Source organism: Mustelus asterias, unplaced genomic scaffold (genome assembly GCF_964213995.1).
Source record: "Mustelus asterias unplaced genomic scaffold, sMusAst1.hap1.1 HAP1_SCAFFOLD_828, whole genome shotgun sequence".
Lineage (NCBI taxonomy): Eukaryota > Metazoa > Chordata > Chondrichthyes > Carcharhiniformes > Triakidae > Mustelus > Mustelus asterias.
The window spans coordinates 23882-50737 of NW_027590774.1; the positions used below are offsets into that span (position 1 = coordinate 23882).

The 26856-nt window shown below is 54.0% G+C and overlaps 1 protein-coding gene across 1 annotated transcript in view; it reads right to left on the reverse strand.

The window, feature by feature from the left end:
• Nucleotides 1-411: 411 nt before the first annotated feature.
• bcl3 (BCL3 transcription coactivator) overlaps nucleotides 412-26856 on the reverse strand; it is a 73447-nt gene continuing 47002 nt past the window's right edge. The window contains exons 4-9 of the mRNA XM_078205565.1: nucleotides 12918-13119; nucleotides 9716-9804; nucleotides 8343-8420; nucleotides 4748-4915; nucleotides 3406-3538; nucleotides 412-1371 (exon numbers count right to left, since the gene is read on the reverse strand). Coding sequence (XP_078061691.1) covers nucleotides 605-1371; nucleotides 3406-3538; nucleotides 4748-4915; nucleotides 8343-8420; nucleotides 9716-9804; nucleotides 12918-13119 — 1437 coding nt within the window. The 3' untranslated portion in view covers nucleotides 412-604. The remainder of the gene's footprint in view (nucleotides 1372-3405; nucleotides 3539-4747; nucleotides 4916-8342; nucleotides 8421-9715; nucleotides 9805-12917; nucleotides 13120-26856) is intronic.

Sequence of the window (26856 nt, forward strand, 5' to 3'; positions counted from 1 at the left end):
GGAGTGTTTGATGGGGACAGTGTAGAGAGAGCTTTACTCTGTATCTAACCCCGTGCTGTACCTGTCCTGGGAGTGTTTGATGGGGACAGTGTAGAGAGAGCTTTACTCTGTATCTAACCCCGTGCTGTACCTGTCCTGGGAGTGCTTGATGGGGACAATGTAGAGGAAGATTTACTCTGTACCTAACCCGTGCTATACCTGTCCTGGGATTGTTTGATGGGGACAGTGTAGAGGGAGCTTTACTCTGTATCTAACTTGTCCTAACTGGAAGTGTCACAAGGTTACCTGGGGGGGGAAGGGTGTTGCGAATTCGGTGCAGGTTGAACACTCTCCCTTATTGGTGCCGATCTGTTTACATCCTGGCATTTAAGAGGGTGCAGCGATGTCTCTCAATTGGACGACAGGCGAAGTGATGATGAATTGCTACACAATTTATTTTAGAAATTACAGTTATTACTGAAATTACTTACACAATGAGCATAGATTCAACTGAGTTGTTGAATCTATCGTTATCCCAGGGCTTTCTCCAGTGAACAGTACAATACAATTTATATTTACAATACAGTACAGCTGTCCTTAGTTTGTGTTTGAGTTGGTGCCCATGTCAGCTGTCCCCTCTACCCTTGCTGTTGGCACTGAGCGTCGAGACGTCTGGATGGTCACAGTTCCGGCTAGACGGTCGCTCTTGTGGGTGCAGCAGTGCCGCCCAACCATCCCAGATCATCTTGTCCGCTGGCAGATTGGCGCGGTTCTCCTTGGCATGTGGGCCTGCCCCGATGTGGTGAGGCGGGCACGGCAGCTGTGCCACGAAGGCCGGCGGGCCCACGGCTGGCATGGGTGCTCCCAGGAAACTCAGAAAGGCCCCCTCGGCGCCCGGGTACCGCTGGTGGAATGGCAGCACTGGGTAACTGGCGCCGGGGAGGAGCGGGTGCTTGACCAGTCCGTGGCAGTAGATCTGAGCGAAGGGGTGGCCCAGCGGGCAGTCGCTGACTGGCTGTGCGGCAGGGGTACCTGTCGGCAGTGCCCTGTCCAGCCCCCCGCCCTGGCGATCCGTCCTCTCCCACGGGTAGGGCTGTGACGCCGGCTGCTCTCTCTCCTCCAGGGCGCTGTGTGCCACCTCTTCGGGCTGGGGTCTGCCCTCCGGCCTGGGAGTCGCGGAACGGCTGCGTGTGGGGGCGGCGGGCACCGGTGACCTCTGGCAGGACAGCTGGCTGTCCGAGGACGGGTAGGATGGTGAGTCTTGTTGGGGGCTTCGGGTCGACGGTGCTAGGAGGTGCTGAGGCGACGGTGTCAGGAGGTGCTGAGGTGACGGAGTCAGGAGGTGCTGGGGCGACCTCTTCTGGTGGGAGCTGGTTTCGGAACAACTCGACCCTGCGATCAAGACACGGGAGGAGAAAAGAGTCTCAGTCAGGCTCCTCGATTCATCCAATAAAACGGTCCCAGAGGCCCAGTTCCAGCCCCCCTGCCTCCCTTCCCCCTCTATTTCCTGTCCCTGTCTCTCTCCGCCCCTGGCACCCGGAGTCGCCACGCCATTTGAACACTTCCCTCAGAGTGGACAGCAAGCTTCCATTTTAACCCGATCCCAGCCCGCTTTTGCACTGAGTGGGAGCGGTGGAGTTTTGCCACCAACGCATTCACCCTCAGCCACACTCATGGGCCCAGCAAAGGTGAACCCGGGTCCCGGCAAAGATGCTTGCCTCCATCCCGTCGAAGCTAACCGTAGGATCATTGGTCAAACAGTGCAAGACAGCGTTCTGCAGATTCTAATTGCACAGTTTCTTTGAAAGAACAGATATTACTGAAACCCACCCACTGTTCTGCCTCTCTCACAGTGTCGCCTTTGCTGCTTAATAGTGAGGCCTACACTCTAGTTAATGGTGAGGCCTACATTCTAGTTCATGATGAGGCCTACACTCTAGTTAATGGTGAGGCCTACGTTCTAGTTCATGATGAGGCCTACATTCTCGATAATGGTGAGGCCTACGTTCTAGTTCATGATGAGGCCTACATTCTCGATAATGGTGAGGCCTACGTTCTAGTTCATGATGAGGCCTACATTCTAGTTAATGGTGAGGCCTACGTTCTAGTTCATGATGAGGCCTACATTCTCGATAATGGTGAGGCCTACATTCTAGATAATGGTGAGGCCTACGTTCTAGTTCATGATGAGGCCTACATTCTAGTTAATGGTGAGGCCTACGTTCTAGTTCATGATGAGGCCAACATTCTAGATAATGGTGAGGCCTACGTTCTAGTTCATGATGAGGCCAGCACTCTAGTTCATGGTGAGGCCAACACTCTAGTTCATGGTGAGGCCAAAACTCTAGTTCATGGTGAGGCCAACACTCTAGTTCATGGTGAGGCCAACACTCTAGTTCATGGTGAGGCCAAAACTCTAGTTCATGGTGAGGCCTACACTCTAGTTCATGGTGAGGCCAACACTCTAGTTCATAGTGAGGCCAACACTCTGGTTCATGGTGAGGCCAACACTCTAGTTCATGGTGAGGCCTACACTCTAGTTCATGGTGAGGCCTACACTCTAGTTATTGGTGAGGCCTACATTCCAGATAATGGTGAGGCCTACATTCTATTTCATGGTGACGCCTACATTCTAGATAATGGTGAGGCCTACATTCTAGATAATGGTGAGGCCTACACTCTAGATAATGGTGAGGCCTACATTCTAGCGGATGGTGAGGCCGACATTCTAGATAATGGTGAAGCCTACATTCTATTGAATGGGTGAGGCCTACATTCCAGTTAATGGTGAAGCCTACATTTTAGTTAATGGTGAGGCCTATATTCTAGATAATGGTGAGGCCCACACTCCAGTGGATGGTGAGGCCTACATTCTAGCAGATGATGAGGCCTACACTCTATCAGATGATGAAGCCTACATGCTGGTTAAAGAAAATCAGGCCTGGTAGATTTATGGGGGAGGGGACACAAGGTAAATTGCTCTTGCAGGGATAGAATCATAGAGCGCAGAAGAGGCCCTTCGATTCATTGAGTCTGCACTGACACATTAGAAACACTTGAACTCCCACCTAATCCCACTTACCAGCACCTCGCCCTGAATGCCATGATATGCCAAGTGCTCATCCAGGTACTTTTTAAAGGATGTGAGGCATTCCGCCTCTATCCCCCTCCTAGGACGCGCATTCCAGACTGTCACCACTGAATGGCCTCCTTCTGTGCGTGACAAATTGAATGAGAGGCTGTCGATCCACCATGTGTATGTTTCCCACAGCTTGCCTTCACCCCACCCCCACCTGCCACCCACATCCCTCCTCGCCTTTTCTCCTCCCTGCCTCCCCGCACCCTCCGGACACAGGTCTCTGTCTCCAATCCTCCTCTGGACGGCTGGTCTGAACATAAAGGGGTTTCCCGACGCTGGATTCTCACCGTGGGGGACAGAGAGGGGTGAGTTTGACGTGCTGTTTGGCGATGGACATTCCTTTATCACACTGGTCAATCTCTGGCAGGACGGGGACTGAGCGACGCTCCGACTCGCTTTCCCTCGGAGGATGTCAATCACCTGCAACAACACAGAGACCTCCATCAAGCCATTGGAACCTTGACAGCATGTCGGACCCCCCCCCCGACCCTCCCCCTGCCCCGAGCGCTTGCCCCCATTCTGCACTGACAGTGAAATCCGGCCTAGTTTCCAGGCTTGTGAAGGGAAGACAATGTCCAAGATAGAACCATACAGTGCAGAAGAGGCCCTTCGGCCCAGAGTCCGCACCGACACATTAGAAACACCTGAACTCCCACCTAATCCCAACTACCAGCACTTGGCCCTGAATGCCATGAGATGCCAAGTGTTCATCCAGGTACTTTTTAAAGGATGTGAGGCAACCCGCCTCGACCACCCTCCCAGGCAGCACATTCCAGACCATTACCATCCTCTGGGTACAAAGGTTTTTCCTCACATCCCTCCTAAACCTCCTGCCCCTCATCTTGAACCTATGTCCCCTCGTGACTGACCCTTCAACTAAGGGAAACAGCTGCTCCCTATCCACCCTGTCCATGCCCCTCATAATCGTGAACACCTCGATCAGGTCGCCCCTCAGTCTTCTCTGCTCCAGAGAAAACAACTCAAGCCTATGCAACCTCTCTTCATAACTTAAATGTTCCATCCCAGGCAGCATCCTGGTAAATTTCCTCTGCACCCCCTCCAGTGCGATCCCGTCCTTCCGATAATGTGGCCATTCGGCCCTCTCCCGCCACCTGCACCTCAAGCCTGCTCCACCCTCCAACACAATCATGGCTGATTTTCCACCTCAGCATCATCTCTCCTTCTCCTTCCATGGGGCTTGGGCCTGACTGGCAAGGCCACCATTTGTAGCCCAGCCCTAATTGCCCTTGAACTGTGTGGCATGCTGGGCCACTTTGGAGGGGCAGTTTTAGAGTTGTCGAGCGGGTTGCTGTGGGACTGGAGTCACGTGTAGGCCAGACCGGGTAAAGGACAGCTAAAGAGACATTAACGGGTTTTTTTTCCAGTTGATGACAGTTGTTATGGTCACCGTTACTGAGGCTACCTTTCAATTCCAGATCTTATTCATTGAAATTTAATTCCATGGGGTCTCCCCCCCCGCAAGAGCCTCTGGATTACTGACCCACTAACAATACCAGCAGACGACCATCTCCCTACTTTCCACACCGCTCTCTAGAACTATCACACCCTCTAGGCCTCAGGCAGCCACAGCTGTCGGGGGGTGAGGAATTGCCCGCACACTGCACGAACCTTCTTGTTCTTGGCCACCATCAGCGAGGTGTCGTTGTGACAGTTTTTAATGCTGCTGTCTGCCCCGTTTTTCAGAAGCACCTTCACGATTTCCATCAGGCCCCGGCCGCTGGAGGAGTGTAAGGCCGTGTTTCCCGAGTATGTCTGCAGGTTCACGTTAGCCCCGTGCTGGAGGGAGAGACACAACAAGGCCGTCAGTGACAGCAATTCCAATTAGAGTGAGCGATTGTACAGCGGGTGACTCCCGCTCCCTCTCTGTCCCCCAAATTGCTAGCCCCTCTCTATCTCCCGCTCTCTCTATCTCCCCCTCTCTATCTCAAGCTGTCTATCTCCCGCTCTCTATCTCCCGCTCTCTCTATCTCCCCCTCTCTATCTCAAGCTGTCTATCTCCCGCTCTCTATCTCCCGCTCTCTCTATCTCCCACTCTCTCTCCCACTCTCTCTATCTCCCGCTCTCTCTATCTCCTGCTCTCTCTCCCACTCTCTCTATCTCCCACTCTCTCTATCTCCCGCTCTCTCTATCTCCCGCTCTCTCTATCTCCCGCTCTCTCTATCTCCCACTCTCTCTATCTCCCGTTCTCTATCTCCCGTTCTCTATCTCCTGCTCTCTATCTTTCTCTCTCTCCCCCAATATTGCTATCCCTCCCTCTATCTCCCATGATCTCTGTCTCCCGCTCTCTGTCTCCCGCTCTCCCCCTCTCTCTATCTCATGCGCTCTCTATCTCCCTCTTTCTATCTCCCGCTCTCTCTATCTCCCCCTCTCTATCTCAAGCTGTCTATCTCCCGCTCTCTATCTCCCGCTCTCTCTATCTCCCACTCTCTCTCCCACTCTCTCTATCTCCCGCTCTCTCTATCTCCTGCTCTCTCTCCCACTCTCTCTATCTCCCACTCTCTCTATCTCCCACTCTCTCTATCTCCCGCTCTCTCTATCTCCCGCTCTCTCTATCTCCCGTTCTCTATCTCCCGTTCTCTATCTCCTGCTCTCTATCTTTCTCTCTCTCCCCCAATATTGCTATCCCTCCCTCTATCTCCCATGATCTCTGTCTCCCGCTCTCTGTCTCCCGCTCTCCCCCTCTCTCTATCTCATGCGCTCTCTATCTCCCTCTCTCTATCTCCCGCTCTTTCTATTCTCTCCTTTATCTCCCCCTCGCTCTATCTCCCTCCCTCTATCTCCCTCCCTCTATCTCCCGCTCTCTCAGTCTCCCGCTTTCTCTCTACCTCCCGCTCTCTCTATCTCCCGCTCTCTCTATCTCCCGCTCTCTCTATCTCCCCTGCTCTCTTTCCCGCTCCCGCTCTCTGCCCCCCATATGACTATCCTCCTATCTCCTGCTCCCTCTATCTCCCATTCTCTCTCTCCCCCATATTGCTATCCCTCTCTATCTCCCGCTCTCTCTATCTCCCGCTCTCTCTCACTCCCTCTTTTTCTATTTCCCATTTTCTCACTCTCTCCTGCACTCTCAGAGATGCTGTCTTTCAGATGAGATGTCAACTCAGTGACACCAATTTCTTGTTGCTCCAGGGAGGCCCTTCTGAGTAATTATTTTGCCAAGGGAAACCAGCTCCCGGCAATCAACCTTCCTCCAGCAGGCAATCCAGTCAGCCTATTTCTGTCAGTTCTGATGACCAACGGCAGATACCCTCAGCAACAAGTGTCACAAGCAACCTTTTCACACAGGGCCGCAACCCAGCACTGAATGAAACAAGCCAGGTTCAGTGAAAATTCAGTGGAGAACTCCTCCAGCACTTCTAGTCAGGCTAGGCCTAAGGCCTACACTCTTACTCCTGCTATGGGGCATCTCCAGGGAAGAGAGGGCCCTGGGTCCTTTGGCCTCTTGACCACACACTGCCAAGTCATCCACTTGATCACTTGGACCAGAGTTTGGGAGGAGTCCTGGAAGATTGGAGGTCCCCCGATTTGTCACTGCCCAGGTCAGCCAAAGGTCAGAAGTGATGTGTGGGCAAAGGCGGAGGGCCATCTCCAGTAGAATGACAAAGGCACCATTTACCAGACGATCTCAATATGATAACGTATCCCAGCGTGTTTCAGGAGTGAATAAAAAGCAAGATTTGACCCCAAGGGTCAGGTGAGGAGATATTAGAGACAGATGACCAAAAAACCCAGTCAAAGAGCTCAGTTTTGAGGAGCATCTCAAGGTAGGAGAGGGATGTGCAGAGAGAGAGGGATGTAAGAGGTTTAGGGTGGAAATTCCAGAGCTTAGGGCCCACGTAGGCAGCCAAAGACACAGCTGCCAATGGTGGAGCGATGGGGAATCGGGGGATGCTCAAGAGGCTAGAATTGGAAGAGCGCAGAGATCTTGGAGGGTTGTCGGGTTGGAGGAGGTTACAGAGATAAGGAGTGCTGTCGGGGCTGGAGGAGGTTACAGAGATTTGAAGGTTGTAGGGGCTGGAGGACGTTATAGAGATATGAGGGTTGTAGGGGCTGGAGGAGGTTACAGAGATAGGGAGGGTTGTAGGGCTGGAGGAGGTTACAGAGATAGGGAGGGTTGTAGGGGCTGGAGGAGATTACAGAGATGGGGAGGGTTGTCGGGGCAGGAGGAGGTGACAGAGATAGGGAGGGGTGTAGGGGCTGGAGGAGGTTACAGAGATAGAGAGGGTTGTAGGGGCTGGAGGAGATTACTGAGATGGGGAGGGTTGTCGGGGCTGGAGGAGGTTATGAAGATAGGGAGGGTTGGAGGGGTTGGAGGGGGTTAAGGAGATAGGGCAGGTTGTAGGGGCTGAAGGAGGTTACAGAGATAGGGAGGGTTGTGGGGGCTGGAAGAGGTTACAGAGATATGGAGGGTTGTGGGGGTTGGAGGAAGTTACAGATATAGGGAGGGTTGTGGGGGCTGGAGGAGGTTACAGAGATAGGGAAGGTTGTAGGGGCTGGAGGAGGTTACAGAGATAGGGAGGGTTGTTGGGGCTGGAGGAGGTGACAGAGATAGGGAGGGTGTAGGGGCTGGAGGAGGTTACAGAGATAGGGAGGGTTGTAGGGGCTGGAGGAGATTACTGAGATAGGGAAGGTTGTCGGGGCTGGAGGAGGTTATGAAGATAGGGAGGGTTGAGAGGGTTGGAGGAGGTTACAGAGATAGGGATGGGTGTAGGGGCTGGAGGAGGTTACACAGATAGGGAGGGTTGTAGGAGCTGGAGGAGATTACAGAGATAGGGAGGGGTGTAGGGGCTGGAGGAGGTTACAGAGATAGGGAGGGTTGTGGGGGCTGGAGGAGGTTACAGAGATAGGGAGGGGTGTAGGGACTGGAGGAGGTTACAGAGATAGGAAGGGGTGTAGGGGCTGGAGGAGGTTACAGAGATAGGGAGGGGTGTAGGGGCTGGAGGAGGTTACAGAGATAGGGAGGGGTGTAGGGGCTGGAGGAGGTTACAGAGATAGGGAGGGGTGTAGGGGCTGGAGGAGGTTACAGAGATAGGGAGGGGTGTAGGGACTGGAGGAGGTTACAGAGATAGGGAGGGGTGTAGGGACTGGAGGAGGTTACAGAGATAGGGAGGGGTGTGGGGACTGGAGGAGGTAGTATTTTTTCTCAGATATTTGCCCCCTCACAGGGTGGCTGGGCCCTGCAGTATTTTCACTGCTAGAATCTTACCTCCAGCAGCAGATTCACCATGTCCAAGTGGTTACTCTCTGCCGCGTGCACTAAAGGTGTCCGCCCACTCTTAATGTCCTGCAAGAAAGATTGAACATACACAATCACGTGAAGTATTTTTCAATTGCCTGAGAGAGTCACATTACATCCTTCCTCACACAGCTGGGCTGACATGTAGCGAGTAACATTCGTGTCACACAAGTTCCAGTCAATGACCATCTCCAACAAGAGAGGATCTGACCATCATCCCTTCACATTCAATAGCATTACCATTGCTGAATTCCCCACTATCAACAGCCTGGGGGTTACCTTTGACCTGAAACTGACTGGACAAGCGATATTAATACTATGGCTATACGAGCAGATCAGAGGCTAGGAATACTGCAGTGATTAACTCACCTCCTGACTCCCCAAAGCCTGTCCACCATCTACAAGGCCCCAGTCAGAAGTGTGATGGAACTCTCCCCACTTGCCTGGATGGGTGCAGCTCCAACAACACTCAAGGCACCATCCAGGACAAAGCAGCCCCGCTTGATCGACACGCTAACCACAAACATTCACTCCCTCCACCATTGACGCACAGTGACAGCCGTGTGTACCATCCACAAGATGCTCTACAGGAACTCACTCCTTCGGCAGCACCTTCCAAACCCACAACCACTGCCATCTAGAAGGACAAGGGGCAGCAGATATCTGGGAACACCACCACCTGGAGGTTCCCCTCCGAGTCACTCAGCATCCTGACTTGGAAATATATCGTCCGTTCCTTCACTGTCGCTGGGTCAAAATCCTGGAACTCCCTCCCTAACTGTGGGTGTACCTACAGCTCAGGGACGGCAGCGGGTTCAAGAAGGCAGCTCACCACCACCTTCTCAAGGGGCAATTAGAACAAAGAAGTCAAGTACAGCACAGGAAGAGGCCCTTCGGCCCTCCAAGCCCGTGCCGATCATGATGCCCTAACTAAACTAAACAAAAAACCTTCTGCCATTACTCGGATCGTTCCTTCACTGCCATTGGGTCAAAATCCTGGAACTTCCTCCCAAACGGCATTGTGGGTACACCGACACCACACAGGACTGCAGCGGGTTCAAGATGGCGACTCACCCACCACTTTCACGGGGGGGGCGGGGGGTTGATGCCAGCTTTGCCGGGTCAGGGGGAGGCCGGAAGTTGGGGGAGAGGGGGGGGGTACCCGAACTTCCCAAGAGTGAAACCAAGCGAAGGGAAACGACTTCCGTCAGGCAATTCCAAACCCATCGACCACCCCCCCACCCCTCCTCCACCGCCGCCGTGGGATTGGACACGCTAACCCCCACCGACGCAGGGATGAGTGGGACGGAGGGGTGGCGTGGGGGGATTCTCAGTGAGCTTACCACAGCGTCGACATCAGCTCCCTGATCTAGCAAGTAAGCGGCGATCTCCCTGTGGCAGCTGTTGACGGCAACATGGAGGGGCGTGTAACCTTGGCGACGGAGAGCAGAGAGGAGACAGAAGGAAAAAAAACACAACAACAGGGTGAGATTGAGACTGAGCGACGTGGCTGTGTAATTCTGGGGGATTACCGAAGGCAGCAGGTTATTAATATCAAACTGCCTCTCAGAACCCCAGGTCTATTAATAAAAAAAACCAGAACCACCTTAAAGGGAAGGGAAGGAAGTCGTGCCTCTTATTTGATGCTTTATTTTTCTTCTCTGTTTTTGCTTTGAACATATTTTTAGCTGGGGCCTAATGAGCAAGGAAGGCCCCTTCGAGAGACTGAGGGGAAGCGGGGAGGCTGGGGGGGGAGATTAACCAGGGAACCTGAGGCACAGAGGTGGAGCCAACCATGGAATAGGCCGGAATGAGGGACAATACAGGCTGGGATAGGGGATGCTGTATTTACACAGCACCTCGCCCAGAACCTCAGGAGCTGGCCCGGAAGGTTTCTCGGCCTGTGGCGCACCAGGGCCTGTGCGACCGCACAGCAAGATCCCAGAAACAGCCACATGGTGTAACTGCCCAGGATCGCCCCTCTTTTGTTATTGTAGACAGAGGTTGCCTGGCCTTTAGTCTTTTAAGTGGGATGTGGGCATCACCAAGCCCAACCCAGGCCAAACCAGACCAGACCAGAATAGGCCAAACAGACCAGACCAGACCAGACTAGGCCAAACGGACCAGACCAGACCAGACTAGGCCAAACAGACCAGACCAGACCAGACTAGGCCAAACAGACCAGACCAGGCCAGACTAGGCCAAACAGACCAACCAGACCAGACTAGGCCAAACAGACCAGACCAGACTAGGCCAAACAGACCAGACCAGGCCAGACTAGGCCAAACACGGCCAACCTAGGCAAGACAAGCCTTCACTGCCCCTTTCCCTAACTGCCCCTTGTGTCCCCCTCTGGTTACCCACCCCCCTGCCACTGAACTTGAACATATCTCCTTGTCCGCGTGTCCCCGCAGGGTCTTGATGTATTTTTTTAAGAATCTCTACAGTGCAGAAGGAGGCCATTTGGCCCATCGAGTCTGCACTGACCACAATCCCACCCAGGCCCCATCCCCGTAACCCCATGCATTTACCCTGCTAATCCCCCTGACCCTAGTGGGTTTCCCCCGGGTGCTCTGGTTTCCCCCCACAGTCCAAAGATGTGTAGGTTAGGTGGATCGGCCATGCTAAATTGCCCCTTAGTTTGCTTTTGTGTGAATGTGTGAGTGAACATTTGTGTGAAAGGTGAGTGTGTGTGAGGGAGAGTGAGTGTGTGTGTGTGTGAGGGAGTGTGAGTGTGTGTGTGAGGGAGTGTGTGTGTGTGTGTGAGGGAGTGTGTGTGTGTGTGAGGGAGTGTGAGAGTGTGTGTGAGGGAGTGTGAGTGAGTGTGTGTGTGTGTGAGGGAGTGTGTGTGTGAGGGAGTGTGTGAGGGTGTGTGCGTGTGTGTGCGTGTGTGTGAGAGTGTCAAAGAGTGGGTGAGAGTGTGTGTGGGTTTATATCTGTGTGAGTGAATATTTGTGTGTTATTTTTTTCTCAGGATGATTAGTTCTTAATTATTTTACAGTAAATTGCAAAATTGCTGATTTAAAAAAATCGAAATGACAGAAATGCTGAGGAAAACCACCACACGATTACTGTGAAAGATGAGGTCAGATCAGAAGGCAGCTGTCTCAATACAGCAACTCAGGAATGACAAGATGAGAAAGCATCTCAATCAGCCTGGGGCAACTTCAGTCACTCACTGATAACTACAACAGAGACACTCAGGCAAGGTGGCAGAGTCATTGCACAGCAAGATCCCATTAGACCGTGTCTACTCAGAGTCATACAAACCCTACAGTGCAGAAAGAGGCCATTTGGCCCATCGAGTCGGCACCGACCACAATCCCACCCAGGCCCTACCCCCATATCCCTACACATTTACCCTGCTAATCCTTCTGACACTCAGGGGCAATTTAGCATGGACAATCCACCAAACCAGCACGTCTTTCGGACAGTGGGAAGAAACCGGAGCACCCGGAGGAAACCAACGCAGACACAGGGAGAATGTGCAGACTCCGCACAGACAGTGACCCGAGGCTGGAATTGAACACAGGTCCCTGGCGCAGCGAGGCAGCAGTGCCAACCACTGCACCATCGTGACACCCTTAGACTCGGACCCCCTCTGCCACTGTCTCTGTGTCATCTCTGATATGAGGATCTGCACTAACAGCTCAGTGTCTGAAAGATTCAGCATCAGGTCCCAGACCAGAAATGTGAGACCCATAATCCAGGAAGATACCCACAGTCTCAATACTGAGGAAGTGCTACACTGTCAGAGGGTCAGTACTGAGGGAGTGCTGCACTGTCAGAGTGTCAGTACTGAGGGAGTGCCGCACTGTCAGAGGGTCAGTACTGAGGGAGTGCTGCACTGTCAGAGGGTCAGTACTGAGGGAGTGCTGCACTGTCAGAGGGTCAGTACTGAGGGAATGCTGCACTGTCAGAGGGTCAGTACTGAGGGAGTGCTGCACTGTCAGTGGGTCAGTACTGAGGGAGTGCTGCACTGTCAGAGGGTCAGTACTGAGGGAGTGCTGCACTGTCAGAGGGTCAGTACTGAGGGACAGCTGCACTGTCAGAGGGTCAGTACTGAGGGAGTGCTGCACTGTCAGAGGGTCAGTACTGAGGGAGTGCTGCACTGTCAGAGGGTCAGTACTGAGGGAGTGCTGCACTGTCAGAGGGTCAGTACTGAGGGAGTGCCACACTGTCAGAGGGTCAGTACTGAGGGAGTGCCACACTGTCAGAGGGTCAGTGCTGAGGGAGTGCCACACTGTCAGAGGGTGATACACGTTAATCCTTTCAGCCTGCGAACGTCTGGTCCTCCGTTGTGTCTCGCCCTATCTCGGGACAGTTAACCCGTCGCTGACTGGGAGGGTGGCAGCGCCCAGTGGGTTACCCTTCACATTCCCCTTCCTCATTGAGGGTCACCAGGGAGGAATGACTGGCCGTGAGGGAGGTGCAGGTGGGTCTGGGTTGGGTGTGGGGGTCGGGGTCGGGGGCGGGGGGGGGGGAGGGGTGGTGGCGGGGGGCGGGAGTCAGAGAGAGGGGGGGGGGAATCTCCACTCCACATACCATCGTAGTTGCGGATCTCCAGGTCGATCCTGTCGCGCCCATGGGCCAGGAGAGATTGCAGGCACTCCAGAGAGCTGTGCTCACAAGCCAGGTGGACTGCCGTCTGTCCATTGCGGTCCAGGAGAACGCGGGAAGCCCCGCTGGTTACCAGCTGCCTGACGATGCTGGAGTGCTTGGTAATGACAGCGAGGTGCAATGGCGTCTAGGATAGCGAGAGAGAGAAGGAGAGAGAGAGACATTAGGAACGGGATGGCTCGGTGTAAATCCACAGCTATTCTCAAACACGCACATAGAAACCAGGAGTAGGCCATTCAGCCCATCCAGCCAGCTCCTCCATTCAATACAATCATTGGCTGATCTTATTGTAACCTCACATTCCCTCCGACCGCCCCCCCCGAAAACCTTTCCCCCTCTTTGTTCATCAAGAATCTATGTAGCTCTGACTTAAAAATATTTAGAGACTCTGCTTCCACCGCCTTTTCAGGAAGAGAATTCCAGAGACCCACCCGCCCCCGCCCCCGCCCCCGCCGCCCCCCCCCCCCCCCCGCCCCCCCCGCCGCCCCCCCCCCCCCTTCCCAAGAGAAAAAAATTCTCCACACAGGCGGCACGGTAGCACAGTGGTTAGCACTGCTGCTTCACAGCTCCAGGGACCTGGGTTCAATTCCCGGCTTGGGTCACCGTCTGTGTGGAGTTTGCACATTCTCCTCGTGTCTGCGTGGGTTTCCTCCGGGTGCTCCGGTTTCCTCCCACAGTCCAAAGATGTGTGGGCTAGGTCGATTGGCCATGCTAAAATTGCCTCTTAGTGTCCTGAGGTGCGTAGGTTAGAGGGATTAGCAGGTGGATATGGGGGTAGGGCCTGGGTGGGATCGTGGTCGGTGCAGATTCGATGGGCCCAATGGCCTCTTTCTGCACTGCAGGGTTTCTATGATTTTTATGATCTCTATCTTAAATAGGCGACCCCTTATTTTTGAGCAGCGACCCCTGGTTCTAGATTGTCCCACAAGGGGAAACGTGTTCTCCACATCCACCCTGTCAACACCCCCTCAGGATCTTAAGTGCTTCAATCAAGTCACCTCTTACTCTTCTAAACTCCAGTGGATACAAACATAACCTCTATGACCTTTCCTCACAGGACAACCCGCCCATTCCAGGTATTCGTCTGGTTAACATTCTCTGAACTGGTTCGAACCCATTCACATCTTTCCTTAACTAAGAAGATCAACACTGTGCAAAATACTCCAGATGTGATCTCACCAGTGCCCTGTACAACTGAAAAACTGGTTAGCACTGCTGCCTCACAGCACCAGGGACCCGGATTTGATTCCAGGCTTGGGTCACTGTCTGTGTGGAGTTTGCACGTCCTCCCCGTGTCTGCGTGGGTTTCCTCTGGGTGCTCCGGTTTCCTCCCACAGTCCGAAAGACATGCCAGTTAGGTGCATTGGCCATGCTAAATTCTCCCTCAGTTTACCCGAACAGGTACCGGAGTGCGGCGACAAGCGGATTTTCACAGTAACTTCATTGCAGTGTTAATGGAAGCCGACTTATGACACTAATAAAAAAACTTAAACTTTGAACATAGCCTCCTTGCTTTTGCAATCAATTCCACTCACAATGAACAACATTCTATTCACATTCCTGATTACTTGCTGTATCTGCAAATCAGCTATTTGTGATTCATGCACTCAGACACCTCGATCCCTCTGCACCTTAGAATTCAGCAAGCTCACGCTACTCAGATAATAAACTACTGTTTTATTCTCCCAATGAAAAATGATTTGAAGTTCAGGCTGTTGTAATACTGTCAAAGCCGCAGCAGCTGACTAGCGCACAGCAAGATCCCACAACCTGCTCGGCGGCAATGGCCTATTGGAAAAGTTCCAACACTTGTCAGTTGATGGGGAATATTGGCCCCGGCACAACAGGAGGAACTACATCCCCTGCCCTACTTCCAAACACCAGTCATCGCAGTTCAGCATCGCAGCAGATCAGCAGTGGCTCTAACAGTGCAGCATTCTGACAGTGCAACACTTCCTCAGTACTGACCCTCTGACAGTGCAACACTTCCTCAGTACTGACCCTCTGACAGTGCAGCATTCTCTCAGTACTGACCCTCTGACAGTGCAGCGCTCCCTCAGTACTGACCCTCTGACAGTGCAGCATTCTCTCAGTACTGACCCTCTGACAGTGCAGCACTCCCTCAGTACTGACCCTCTGACAGTGCAGCACTCCCTCAGTACTGACCCTCTGACAGTGCAGCACTCCTTCAGTACTGACCCTCTGACAGTGCAACACTCCCTCAGTACTGACCCTCTGACAGTGCAGCACTCCCTCAGCACTGACCCTCTGATAGTGCAGCACTCCCTCAGTACTGACCCTCTGACAGTGCGGCACTCCCTCAGTACTGACCCTCTGAGAGTGCAGTGCTCCCTCAGTACTGACCCTCTGAGAGTGCAGTGCTCCCTCAGTACTGACCCTCTGACAGTGCGGCACTCCCTCAGTACTGACCCTCTGACAGTGCAACACTCCCTCAGCACTGACCCTCTGACAGTGCAGCACTCCCTCAGTACTGACCCTCTGACAGTGCAGCACTCCCTCAGTACTGACCCTCTGACAGTGCAGCACTCCCTCAGTACTGACCCTCTGACAGTGCAGCACTCCCTCAGTACTGACCCTCAGACAGTGCAGCACTCCCTCAGTACTGACCCTCTGACAATGCAGCACTCCCTCAGTACTGACCCTCTGACAATGCAGCACTCCCTCAGTACTGACCCTCTGACAATGCAGCACTCCCTCAGTACTGACCCTCTGACAGTGCAGCACTCCCTCAGTACTGACCCTCTGACAGTGCGGCACTCCCTCAGTACTGACCCTCTGACAGTGCAGCACTCCCTCAGTACTGACCCTCAGACAGTGCAGCACTCCGTCAGTACTGACCCTCTGACAATGCAGCACTCCCTCAGTACTGACCCTCTGACAGTGCAGCACTCCCTCAGTACTGACCCTCTGACAGTGCAGCACTCCCTCAGCACTGACCCTCTGACAGTGCAGCACTCCCTCAGCACTGACCCTCTGACAGTGCAGCACTCCCTCAGTACTGACCCTCTGACAGTGCAGCACTCCCTCAGCACTGACCCTCTGACAGTGCAGCACTCCCTCAGCACTGACCCTCTGACAGTGCGGCACTCCCTCAGCACTGACCCTCTGACAGTACAGCACTCCCTCAGTACTGACCCTCTGACAGTGCGGCACTCCCTCAGTACTGACCCTCTGACAGTGCAGCACTCCCTCAGTACTGACCCTCTGACAGTGCAGCACTCCCTCAGTACTGACCCTCTGACAGTGCAGCACTCCCTCAGTACTGACCCTGTGACAGTGCAGCACTCCCTCAGTACTGACCCTCTGACAGTGCAGCACTCCCTCAGCACTGACCCTCTGACAGTGCAGCACTCCCTCAGTACTGACCCTCTGACAGTGCAGCACTCCCTCAGTACTGACCCTCTGACAGTGCAGCACTCCCTCAGTACTGACCGTCCTTCCTGTTTCCCCACCCCGAGTGAAGTGGGAATCCAGTCCCGGCGGAGAGAATTGAACAGAGATGTATCTGTGGGTGACCTCTTTTTAGGGCAAACCAAATAAACAAACTCAGATTATGTCAGGACAAAGCAAAAGGGGCAGCTCCCCAAAAGGAGGGGGGAACGGCCCGAACAGAAATCAAAGTAGAAAGGAAACTTAAAAACATCAAATTAAAATGTGATTGTCAGGGTCAATAACGCACCCCAACCCCTGCGGTGCCCAACGGGCGCGGAAGACGTCAACCGGCCGGTGAGCAGAGATCCTGTGTGATCCAGCTCAGATATCATGTTCCAGGGCAGCGATTGGTGAATCCATCACAAACCCCTCTGAAATCGTCCAATGGGGAAGTAGGACTGTAGTTACCATCCCAGCATCCCTCCACATCCAAAAGTTCCCTTTTTTTGACACGTCGCCCTCGGCTGTTAACCACTTGGGTGCTTTATTTATACCGAGGGACTTTTCATTGTTTGCTGTTTCTATTCTTGTCTGCTGTGTTCTTCCATTTCCTGTCTCCAGGGTGCAGCCAAACCAGAGGGAGCTCAATAATCTTCGTAGAAGGAGGCCATTCAGCCCATCGGATCTGCACTGACCGTCCGAACATCCTACCCAGGCCTTATCCCCATCACACTCACGTATTTACCCTGTGAATCCCTTTAACACACACTGAGGAGCAATTTAACATGGCTAAGCCACCCACCCTGCACATTTTTGGATACAAAGGGACAATTTACCAAGGCTCATCCACCTAACCTACACATCTTTGGACACAAAGGGACAATTTAGCATGGCCAATCCACTTAACCTGCACATCTTTGGACACTAAGGGGAAATTTAGTATGGTCAATCCACCTAACCTACACATCTTTTGACTGGGAGAAAACCGGAGCCCTGGAGGAAACCCACAGGGAGAACGTACAAACTCCACACAATTACCCAAGGCTGGAATTGAACCCGGGTCCCTGGTGCTGTGAGGCAGTGGTGCTAACCACTGTGCCAGCGTGTCACATCGTTCTCCGGGATCACATCCTGCTCTCCTCAAGACAACAACCACAACTTGCATTTACCTTGCACCTTGTCCATCGCTAAGCCATCCCGCGATGTCTCACAAGTCACAACTGTTGCCCAGTTTGACCACAAACCATGTGAGGCAATATTAGAGAAGGTGGCCAAATACTTGGTCAAAGAGGTCGTGTTTAAGGAGCATCTCAAAGGAGAAGTGACAGAGAGAGAGGCTGAGTGATGTCGGGAGGGAATTCCAGATCTTAGACCCCAACCCCAGGCAGCTGAACGCACGGCCGCCAATGGTGGAGCGATGGGAATCATGGGATGTTCAAGAGGCAGAGATCTCAGAGTGTTGTAGGGGCTGGAGGAGGATACAGAGATCGGGAGGGTTGTGGGGGTTGGAGGAGGATACAGAGATCGGGAGGGTTGTGGGGGTTGGAGGAGGTTACAGAGATAGGAAGGGTTGTAGGGGGTGGAGGAGGTTACAGAGATAGGAAGGGTTGTAGGGGCTGGAGGGGGTTACAGAGATAGGAAGGGTTGTAGGGGCTGGAGGGGGTTACAGAGATAGGAAGGGTTGTGGAGGCTGGAGGAGGTTATCAAGATGGGGAGGGTTGTGGGGGCTGGAGGACGTTACAGAGATAGGGAGGGTTGTGGGGGCTGGAGGAGGTTATAGAGATGAGGAGGGTTGTAGGGGCTGGAGGAGGTTACAGAGATAGGGAGGGTTGCAGGGGCTGGAGGAGGTTACAGAGATGGAGAGGGTTGTGGGGGCTGGAGGAGGTTATAGAGATGAGGAGGGTTGTAGGGGCTGGAGGAGGTTACAGAGATAGGGAGGGGTGTAGGGGCTGAAGGAGGTTACAGAGATAGGGAGAGTTGTGGGGGCTGGAGGAGGTTATAGAGATGAGGAGGGTTGTAGGGGCTGGAGGAGGTTACAGAGATAGGGAGGGGTGTAGGGGCTGAAGGAGGTTACAGAGATAGGGAGAGTTGTGGGGGCTGGAGGAGGTTATAGAGATGAGGAGGGTTGTAGGGGCTGGAGGAGGTTGCAGAGATAGGGAGGGGTGTAGGGGCTGAAGGAGGTTACAGAGATAGGGAGGGGTGTAGGGGCTGGAGGAGGTTACAGAGATAGGGAGGGTTGTGGGGGCTGGAGGAGGTTACAGAGATAGGGAGGGGTGTAGGGGCTGGAGGAGGTTACAGAGATGGGGAGGGTTGTAGGAGCTGGAGTAGGTTACAGAGATGGGGAGGGTTGTAGGGGCTGGAGGAGGTTACAGAGATAGGGAGAGTTGTGGGGGCTGGAGGAGGTTATAGAGATGAGGAGGGTTGTAGGGGCTGGAGGAGGTTACAGAGATAGGGAGGGGTGTAGGGGCTGAAGGAGGTTACAGAGATAGGGAGAGTTGTGGGGGCTGGAGGAGGTTACAGAGATAGGGAGGGTTGTGGGGGCTGGAGGAGGTTACAGAGATGGGGAGGGTTGTAGGGGCTGGAGGAGGTTACAGAGATAGGGAGGGGTGTAGGGGCTGGAGGAGGTTACAGAGATAGGGAGGGTTGTGGAGGCTGGAGGAGGTTATCAAGATGGGGAGGGTTGTGGGGGCTGGAGGACGTTACAGAGATAGGGAGGGTTGTGGGGGCTGGAGGAGGTTATAGAGATGAGGAGGGTTGTAGGGGCTGGAGGAGGTTACAGAGATAGGGAGGGTTGCAGGGGCTGGAGGAGGTTACAGAGATGGAGAGGGTTGTGGGGGCTGGAGGAGGTTATAGAGATGAGGAGGGTTGTAGGGGCTGGAGGAGGTTACAGAGATAGGGAGGGGTGTAGGGGCTGAAGTAGGTTACAGAGATAGGGAGAGTTGTGGGGGCTGGAGGAGGTTATAGAGATGAGGAGGGTTGTAGGGGCTGGAGGAGGTTACAGAGATAGGGAGGGGTGTAGGGGCTGAAGGAGGTTACAGAGATAGGGAGAGTTGTGGGGGCTGGAGGAGGTTATAGAGATGAGGAGGGTTGTAGGGGCTGGAGGAGGTTACAGAGATAGGGAGGGGTGTAGGGGCTGAAGGAGGTTACAGAGATAGGGAGAGTTGTGGGGGCTGGAGGAGGTTACAGAGATAGGGAGGGTTGTGGGGGCTGGAGGAGGTTACAGAGATGGGGAGGGTTGTAGGGGCTGGAGGAGGTTACAGAGATAGGGAGGGGTGTAGGGGCTGGAGGAGGTTACAGAGATAGGGAGGGTTGTGGGGGCTGGAGGAGGTTACAGAGATAGGGAGGGGTGTAGGGGCTGGAGGAGGTTACAGAGATGGGGAGGGTTGTAGGAGCTGGAGTAGGTTACAGAGATGGGGAGGGTTGTAGGGGCTGGAGGAGGTTACAGAGAAATACTGGAAGGGGGAAAATCAGTGAGGATATAGGGGAGAGAGGCTGGGGGAGAGTGGGAACTAATTGGGGAGATCTTTCAAGGTGCTAACAGAGGAATGATGGGCTGAATGGCCTGGCTGTGTGCTGCAGGATTCTCTGTTTGTGTGAAATGAGTAGATGGATGTGAGTGTGTGACAGGACGCTTCACGTGACAGGTGTTTTGTTGGTGTTTTTTCGAGCTTCACCTCAGTGTCAGGAAGTACAGTGTTGGGTATGTAGTGGAGTTAACCACAGCACTACCTCTATCATAGCCATCTAAACCAAACTGACGCAGGTTCGCAGTGGCACAGCGCTCGGCTTTACTGACAACCCAGCGTTACGGGAAAATGCGAGCGAGGTATTGTGAAACACTGGGGCCTGTTCAGCCACCATGGGAAATCTGCCGGAAAGAACAGTTCACAGCCCGACCCCCCGCTCCACTGCCACAAAGTTGAGAACGTGAGAACATGCGCGCCTGCTTCCATTCCCTCTTGCTTTCCCCGCTCTCGCTCACCATCACCCAGCTGTCCCAGTCACCGACATCGCCCAGTCAGAGGTCAAAGGTCAGACCAAGGTGACTGGGAACTTGGGAGTTGACACCAGCCGGCTTCACCGCCCCCCCAACCCCCCCCCCCCACCCCCCCAGGCCCGGCCCACCTCCCGCCCCCCCCCGCCCCCCCCCCCCGGCCCACCTACTCCCCGCCCCCCACCCCCACCCCCGGCCCACCCACTCCCCACCCTGTCTCAGAGAGGGCCTTAACTGGCAGATGTTGCAACTGGGTACACATGTGAGTGTGGGTGTGTGTGTGTGTGTGGGAGAATGTGTGAATGTGTGTATGAGTATGTGTGTGTGAGTGTGTGTGTGGGATTATGTGTGAGTGTGTGTGTGAGTGAGTGTGTGTGTGTGTGAGTGTGTGTGGGAGTGTGTGTGTGTGTGGGGGGGAATGTGTGAATGTGTGTGTGTGGGAGTGTGTGGGAGTACGTGTGAATGTGTGTGAATGTGTGTGAGTGTGTGAGAGTGAGTGTGTGTGAATGTGTGTGTGAGTGTGTGAGTGTGTGAGCGTGAGAGTGAGTGTGTGTGTGTGAATGTGTGTGTGAGTGTGTGTGTGTGAGCATCTGTGTTGGAGCGGTATGCATGCCTCTCTCTGTAAGTCTCTCTCTCACTCCCTCTCTATCTCTCTCCTTCTCTCCCTCACTCCCCCCCTCTCTCTCTCTCTCTCTATGTCTCTGTTTCTCCATATCTTGCTCTTTTTCTCTCGCTCTCACTCTCCATCTCTCATTCTCTCTCTCACACACCGATGTTCACTGGTTTTTCTCTCTCTGGCCGGAATCTCTATCTCTCTCACTCTCGCTACCTCTCACGCCCTCTCCCTATCTCTCACTCTCAGTCTCATTCTCTGAGTCTCTCTCTCTCGCTCACTCTCTGTCTCTATCTCTCACTCTCTCTCACTCAGTCTCTATCTCTCACTCTATCTCAGTCTCTCTCTCTCTGTCTCACTCACTCTCAGTCTCTATCTCTCACTCTCTCTCAGTCTCTATCTCTCACTCTGTCTCAGTCTCTCTCTCACTCCCTATCTCTCATTCTCCATCTCTCTCTCTCTCTGTCTCTCTCAGTCTCTAGTCTTTCTTATTTCCTCTCTGTCTCTCCCTCCCTCCCTCTCTCTCTCGGTCTCTCACTTGCTCTCTCTCCCTCTGTCTCTCTCACTCTCTATCTCTCACTCTCTCTCAGTCTCTTTCTCTTACTCTCTATCTCTCACTCTCTCTCAGTCGCTCGCTCTCACTCTCTCTCAGTCTCTCTCTGTCTTTCTCACTCTCTCTCTCTCTCTCTCTCACTCTCTCAGTCTCTCTCTCTCACTCTCTCTTTCTCACTCTCTCTGTCTCTCTCTATTACTCTCTATCTCTCACTCTCTCTCAGTCTCTCTCTCTCACTCTCTCTCTCTCACTCTCTCTCTCTCACTCTCTCTCAGTCTCTCTCTCTCTCACTCTCTATCTCTCAGTCTCTCTCAGTCTCTCTCTCTCACTCTCTATCTCTCACTCTCTATCTCTCACTCTCTCTTACTCTCTGTCTCTCATTCTCTCTGTCTCTCATACTCATCTCTATCTCACACTCTCTCTCTCTCACACACACAGTTGTTCTCTGGCTCTCAGTCTATGGGGGGAGATAGGGCATTGGGCCAGAGCTGAGTTCGAGCACTGAGATAGTTTCACAGATTCTGGCACAGGGATTAATCTCCGGAGAGAGGAGGTTTTGGCAGCTGACACCGGCTCCCCTTACAGTAAAGACATCCCACTTACAGGAAGCTTCACAGTGCAATTCTTAGAAGCCAATCCCAGTGAGTAATGCTGGCCACAGACAGGCATAAACACACGCACAGCAAATCAACTCACCGAACTTGGAACAACATCTGTCACAATGCCTGGAAAATAACCACATTCGTCTGAATCCCACATCCCAGTCTTCCTAAACCATCCTGTCAACCCTCACCCTCATCAATACCCCTCCCCCTTCTCCCAAACCTCCCCTTCCCCCTGGGGGAGGTTACAGAGATAGGGAGGGCTGTAGGGGCTGGAGGAGGTTACAGAGATAGGGAGGGCTGTAGGGGCTGGAGGAGGTTACAGAGATAGGGAGGGTTGTAGGGGCTGGAGGAGGTTACAGAGATAGGGAGGGCTGTAGGGGCTGGAGGAGGTTACAGAGATAGGGAGGGTTGTAGGGGCTGGAGGAGGTTACAGAGATAGGGAGGGTTGTAGGGGCTGGAGGAGGTTACAGAGATAGGGAGGGTTGTAGGGGCTGGAGGAGGTTACAGAGATAGGGAGGGTTGTAGGGGCTGGAGGAGGTTACAGAGATAGGGAGGGTTGTAGGGGCTGGAGGAGGTTACAGAGATAGGGAGGGCTGTAGGGGCTGGAGGAGGTTACAGAGATAGGGAGGGTTGTAGGGGCTGGAGGAGGTTACAGAGATAGGGAGGGCTGTAGGGGCTGGAGGAGGTTACAGAGATAGGGAGGGTTGAAGGGGCTGGAGGAGGTTACAGAGATAGGGAGGGTTGGAGGGGCTGGAGGAGGTTACAGAGATAGGGAGGGCTGTAGGGGCTGGAGGAGGTTACAGAGATAGGGAGGGTTGTAGGGGCTGGAGGAGGTTACAGAGATAGGGAGGGGTGGAATGAGGGGAGGTCAGTCCATGTCGGAGAGACTGGGAGAAGCTGGGATGGTTCTCCTCGGAGTGGGGAAGGTTAAGGTGGAGATTGAATCGAGGCGTTCGAGGGAGGGGTTTGGACGGAGTGAATGAGGAGAAAATGTTTCCAGTGACAGGAGGGTGGGTAAGAAGAGGGGGCATGGAATGAAGAGAATCGGGAAAAGAACCAGAGGGGGGGGGGAGATGAGGAGAAATTGTATTTTAAACGCAGCGAGTTGTTGTGATCTGGACGGCGCTGCCTGAAAGGGCACTGGAAGCAGATTCAATAGGAACTTTCAAAGGGGGGAATTGGGGAAGTATTGGAAGGGGGAAATTTGTGAGAGTGATGGGCGAGGGGGGCGGGGGTGGAGAGTTGGGAAGCGTTACAGGGCAAAGGGACAGCACCAGCCTGACGGGTTGAATGGACTCAATCCGTGCTTTACCAGGCTGGCGGGAGAGGAGCTAAAGTTTTCCCGGGATATTGAAGGCGGAAGCACCACTTGGTGGGTTCTCAGTGCGCTCTCTCCGCCGTTCCAGCCGGGACTTTGGGATTTCACCAGGCAGAAGTTGGTGGGGGGTGGGGGTGAGGGGGGGGGGGGGGCGCGGTGAGGGGGAGGAGGCGGGGGGGGGGTTACTTTGGCTGTTCCTGAAGGTTGACCTTTCTGGGGAATCGAAGTTGAATCTTATGCACAACACAGCAAAGCGGAAGGTACTTGTTAAAGTCAGTCGGTTAACTATTAACAAGGGGCTGGTTAATGTTCACACCGGGAGCGACTGTATCAGCTTTCCTGGAAGCTGCCAGTTCCCTGCAGGGTCAGGCCTGGATGACAGGGTTCGTCCCATGGAGGCCCCTCCCTGCTGCACCTTCTCCCATAATCCTGCCCATCTTTAATCCCATTGAGTTTTTTTTAATCCTTCATGGGACATGGGCGTCGCTGGCTGGCCGGCATTTATTGCCCATCCCTAGTTGCCCGAGCTGTGGCTCCGGAGTCTCATGTAGGCCAGACCAGGGAAAGATGGAAGATTTCCTTCCCTAAAGAGCATCAGTGAACCAGATGTGTTTTTCCAGCAATGGTTTCAAGGTCATCAGTAGATTCTTAATTCCAGGTATTTTTTATTGATGTCAAATTCCACCCTCTGCCGTGACGGGATTCGAACCCTGGTCCCCAGAACATTAGCTGAGTTCCTGGACTAATAATCTAGTGATAATGCCACTAGGCCGTCACCTCCCCCAATATTTATTTACCCCATGCCCCCTTTGAACAAAGAATAGTACAGCACAGGAACAGGCCCTCCGACCCTCCAAGCCCGTGCCGATCATGATGCTCTAACCAAACTAAGCTAAAAAAAAAAACATTCTGCCCTTACTCAGTCGGTATCTCTCTATTCCCTCCCTATTCATGTACCCATCCAGATGCCTCTTAAATGTTGTTAATGTTCCTGCTTCCACCACCTCCTCTGGCAGCGCGTTCCAGGCACCCACCACTCTCTGCGTGAAAAACCTCCCTCGCACATCTCCCTTAAACCTTCCCCCTCTCACCTTGAACCTGTGCCCCACTTGAAAGTTCCTGTTGAACCCTTCTCCCCTCACGGTACGCCCCCCACATCTCAGCTATTGGCTCCAGTCCGGTGATCTTGTGTGAGTGACCGCGCCTGAATCCCGTCCTGCGTCCCACGGGAATCGGAGCGGGCGAGGGGCAAACCCGTGGATAGGTCCGTTTACCTCGGGCGGGATTTTCCGGTTTCGGAAGGAGCGAGGGTGGAAAATCCCGCCCCACAATTCAGGCTCTCCACGGCGTCCCTCAGAATCCTCAGACCTGGCAGTGTAACCGCCGCTCGCCAGCAGTGAGGCGATGGCCCAGTGGTTTATCGCTAAACTATTCATCCAGAAACTCAGCGAATGTTTGGGGGACCGGGGTTCGAATCCCACCATGGCGGATGGTGGAATTTGAATTCAATAAAAAAAATCTGGAATTAAGAATCTACTGATGACCATGAAACCATTGTCGACTGTCGGAAAACCCCATCTGGTTCACTAATGTCCTTTAGGGAAGGAAATCTGCCGTCCTTACCCGGTCTGGCCTACATGTGACTCCAGAGCCACAGCAATGTGGTTGATTCTTAACTGCCCTCAGGCAACTAGGGATGGGCAATAAATGCTGGCCAGCCAGCGACGCCCATGTCCCACGAGTGAATACAAAAGAAAGCCCATACATGCCCACCCACATCACAACACAGTCTGGTCAATAGTTCACCGTTCCAGACTACTCCACCTCCCCCGCCACCCGCCCGCCACCCCCACCCCCGTTTTCCACCAGCCAGAGCATTCTGCAGCTATTCGACTCAGGGAGCCATTACACACCGATTCGCGACATAAATGATGCCAGTGTCCAGTGAAGGGGTAGGGGGAGGGAACAGGGAGCATGGGGGAAGGAATGGGGTGGGCGGGGCCTGCTGATTGGTGTTTTGCAGTGAACAACAGCAGACGCTTCATCCAATGGGCGCTGGGGGAAACTTACAACCCTGACCTGCACCCCCAGCTAACCCAACTGCCTGCACTGTCAGAGGGTCAGTACTGAGGGAGCGCTGCACTGTCAGAGGGTCAGTACTGAGGGAGCGCTGCACTGTCAGAGGGTCAGTACTGAGGGAGCGCTGCACTGTCAGAGGGTCAGTGCTGAGGGAGTGCCGCACTGTCAGAGGGTCAGTGCTGAGGGAGTGCCGCACTGTCAGAGGGTCAGTACTGAGGGAGCGCTGCACTGTCAGAGGGTCAGTACTGAGGGAGTGCCGCACTGTCAGAGGGTCAGTACTGAGGGAGTGCTGCACTGTCAGAGGGTCAGAACTGAGGGAGTGCCACACTGTCAGAGGGTCAGTACTGAGGGAGTGCCGCACTGTCAGAGGGTCAGTACTGAGGGAGTGCCGCACTGTCAGAGGGTCAGTGCTGAGGGAGTGCTGCACTGTCAGAGGGTCAGTACTGAGGGAGTGCCGCACTGTCAGAGGGTCAGTACTGAGGGAGTGCTGCACTGTCAGAGGGTCAGTACTGAGGGAGTGCCGCACTGTCAGAGGGTCAGTACTGAGGGAGTGCCGCACTGTCAGAGGGTCAGTACTGAGGGAGTGCTGCACTGTCAGAGGGTCAGTACTGAGGGAGTGCTGCACTGTCAGAGGGTCAGTACTGAGGGAGGGCCGCACTGTCAGAGGGTCAGTACTGAGGGAGTGCTGCACTGTCAGAGGGTCAGAACTGAGGGAGTGCCGCACTGTCAGAGGGTCAGTACTGAGGGAGTGCCGCACTGTCAGAGGGTCAGTACTGAGGGAGTGCCGCACTGTCAGAGGGTCAGTGCTGAGGGAGTGCTGCACTGTCAGAGGGTCAGTACTGAGGGAGTGCCGCACTGTCAGAGGGTCAGTACTGAGGGAGTGCCGCACTGTCAGAGGGTCAGTGCTGAGGGAGTGCCGCACTGTCAGAGGGTCAGTGCTGAGGGAGTGCCGCACTGTCAGAGGGTCAGTACTGAGGGAGTGCTGCTTTGTCAGAGGGTCAGTACTGAGGGAGTGCTGCACTGTCAGAGGGTCAGTACTGAGGGAGTGCTGCACTGTCAGAGGGTCAGTACTGAGGGAGTGCCGCACTGTCAGAGGGTCAGTACTGAGGGAGTGCCGCACTGTCAGAGGGTCAGTACTGAGGGAGTGCCGCACTGTCACAGGGTCAGTACTGAGGGAGTGCCGCACTGTCAGAGGGTCAGTACTGAGGGAGTGCCGCACTGTCAGAGGGTCAGTACTGAGGGAGCGCTGCACTGTCAGAGGGTCAGTACTGAGCGATTCCCTCTGGTGTCCTGCAGCCAATTCCAGTTC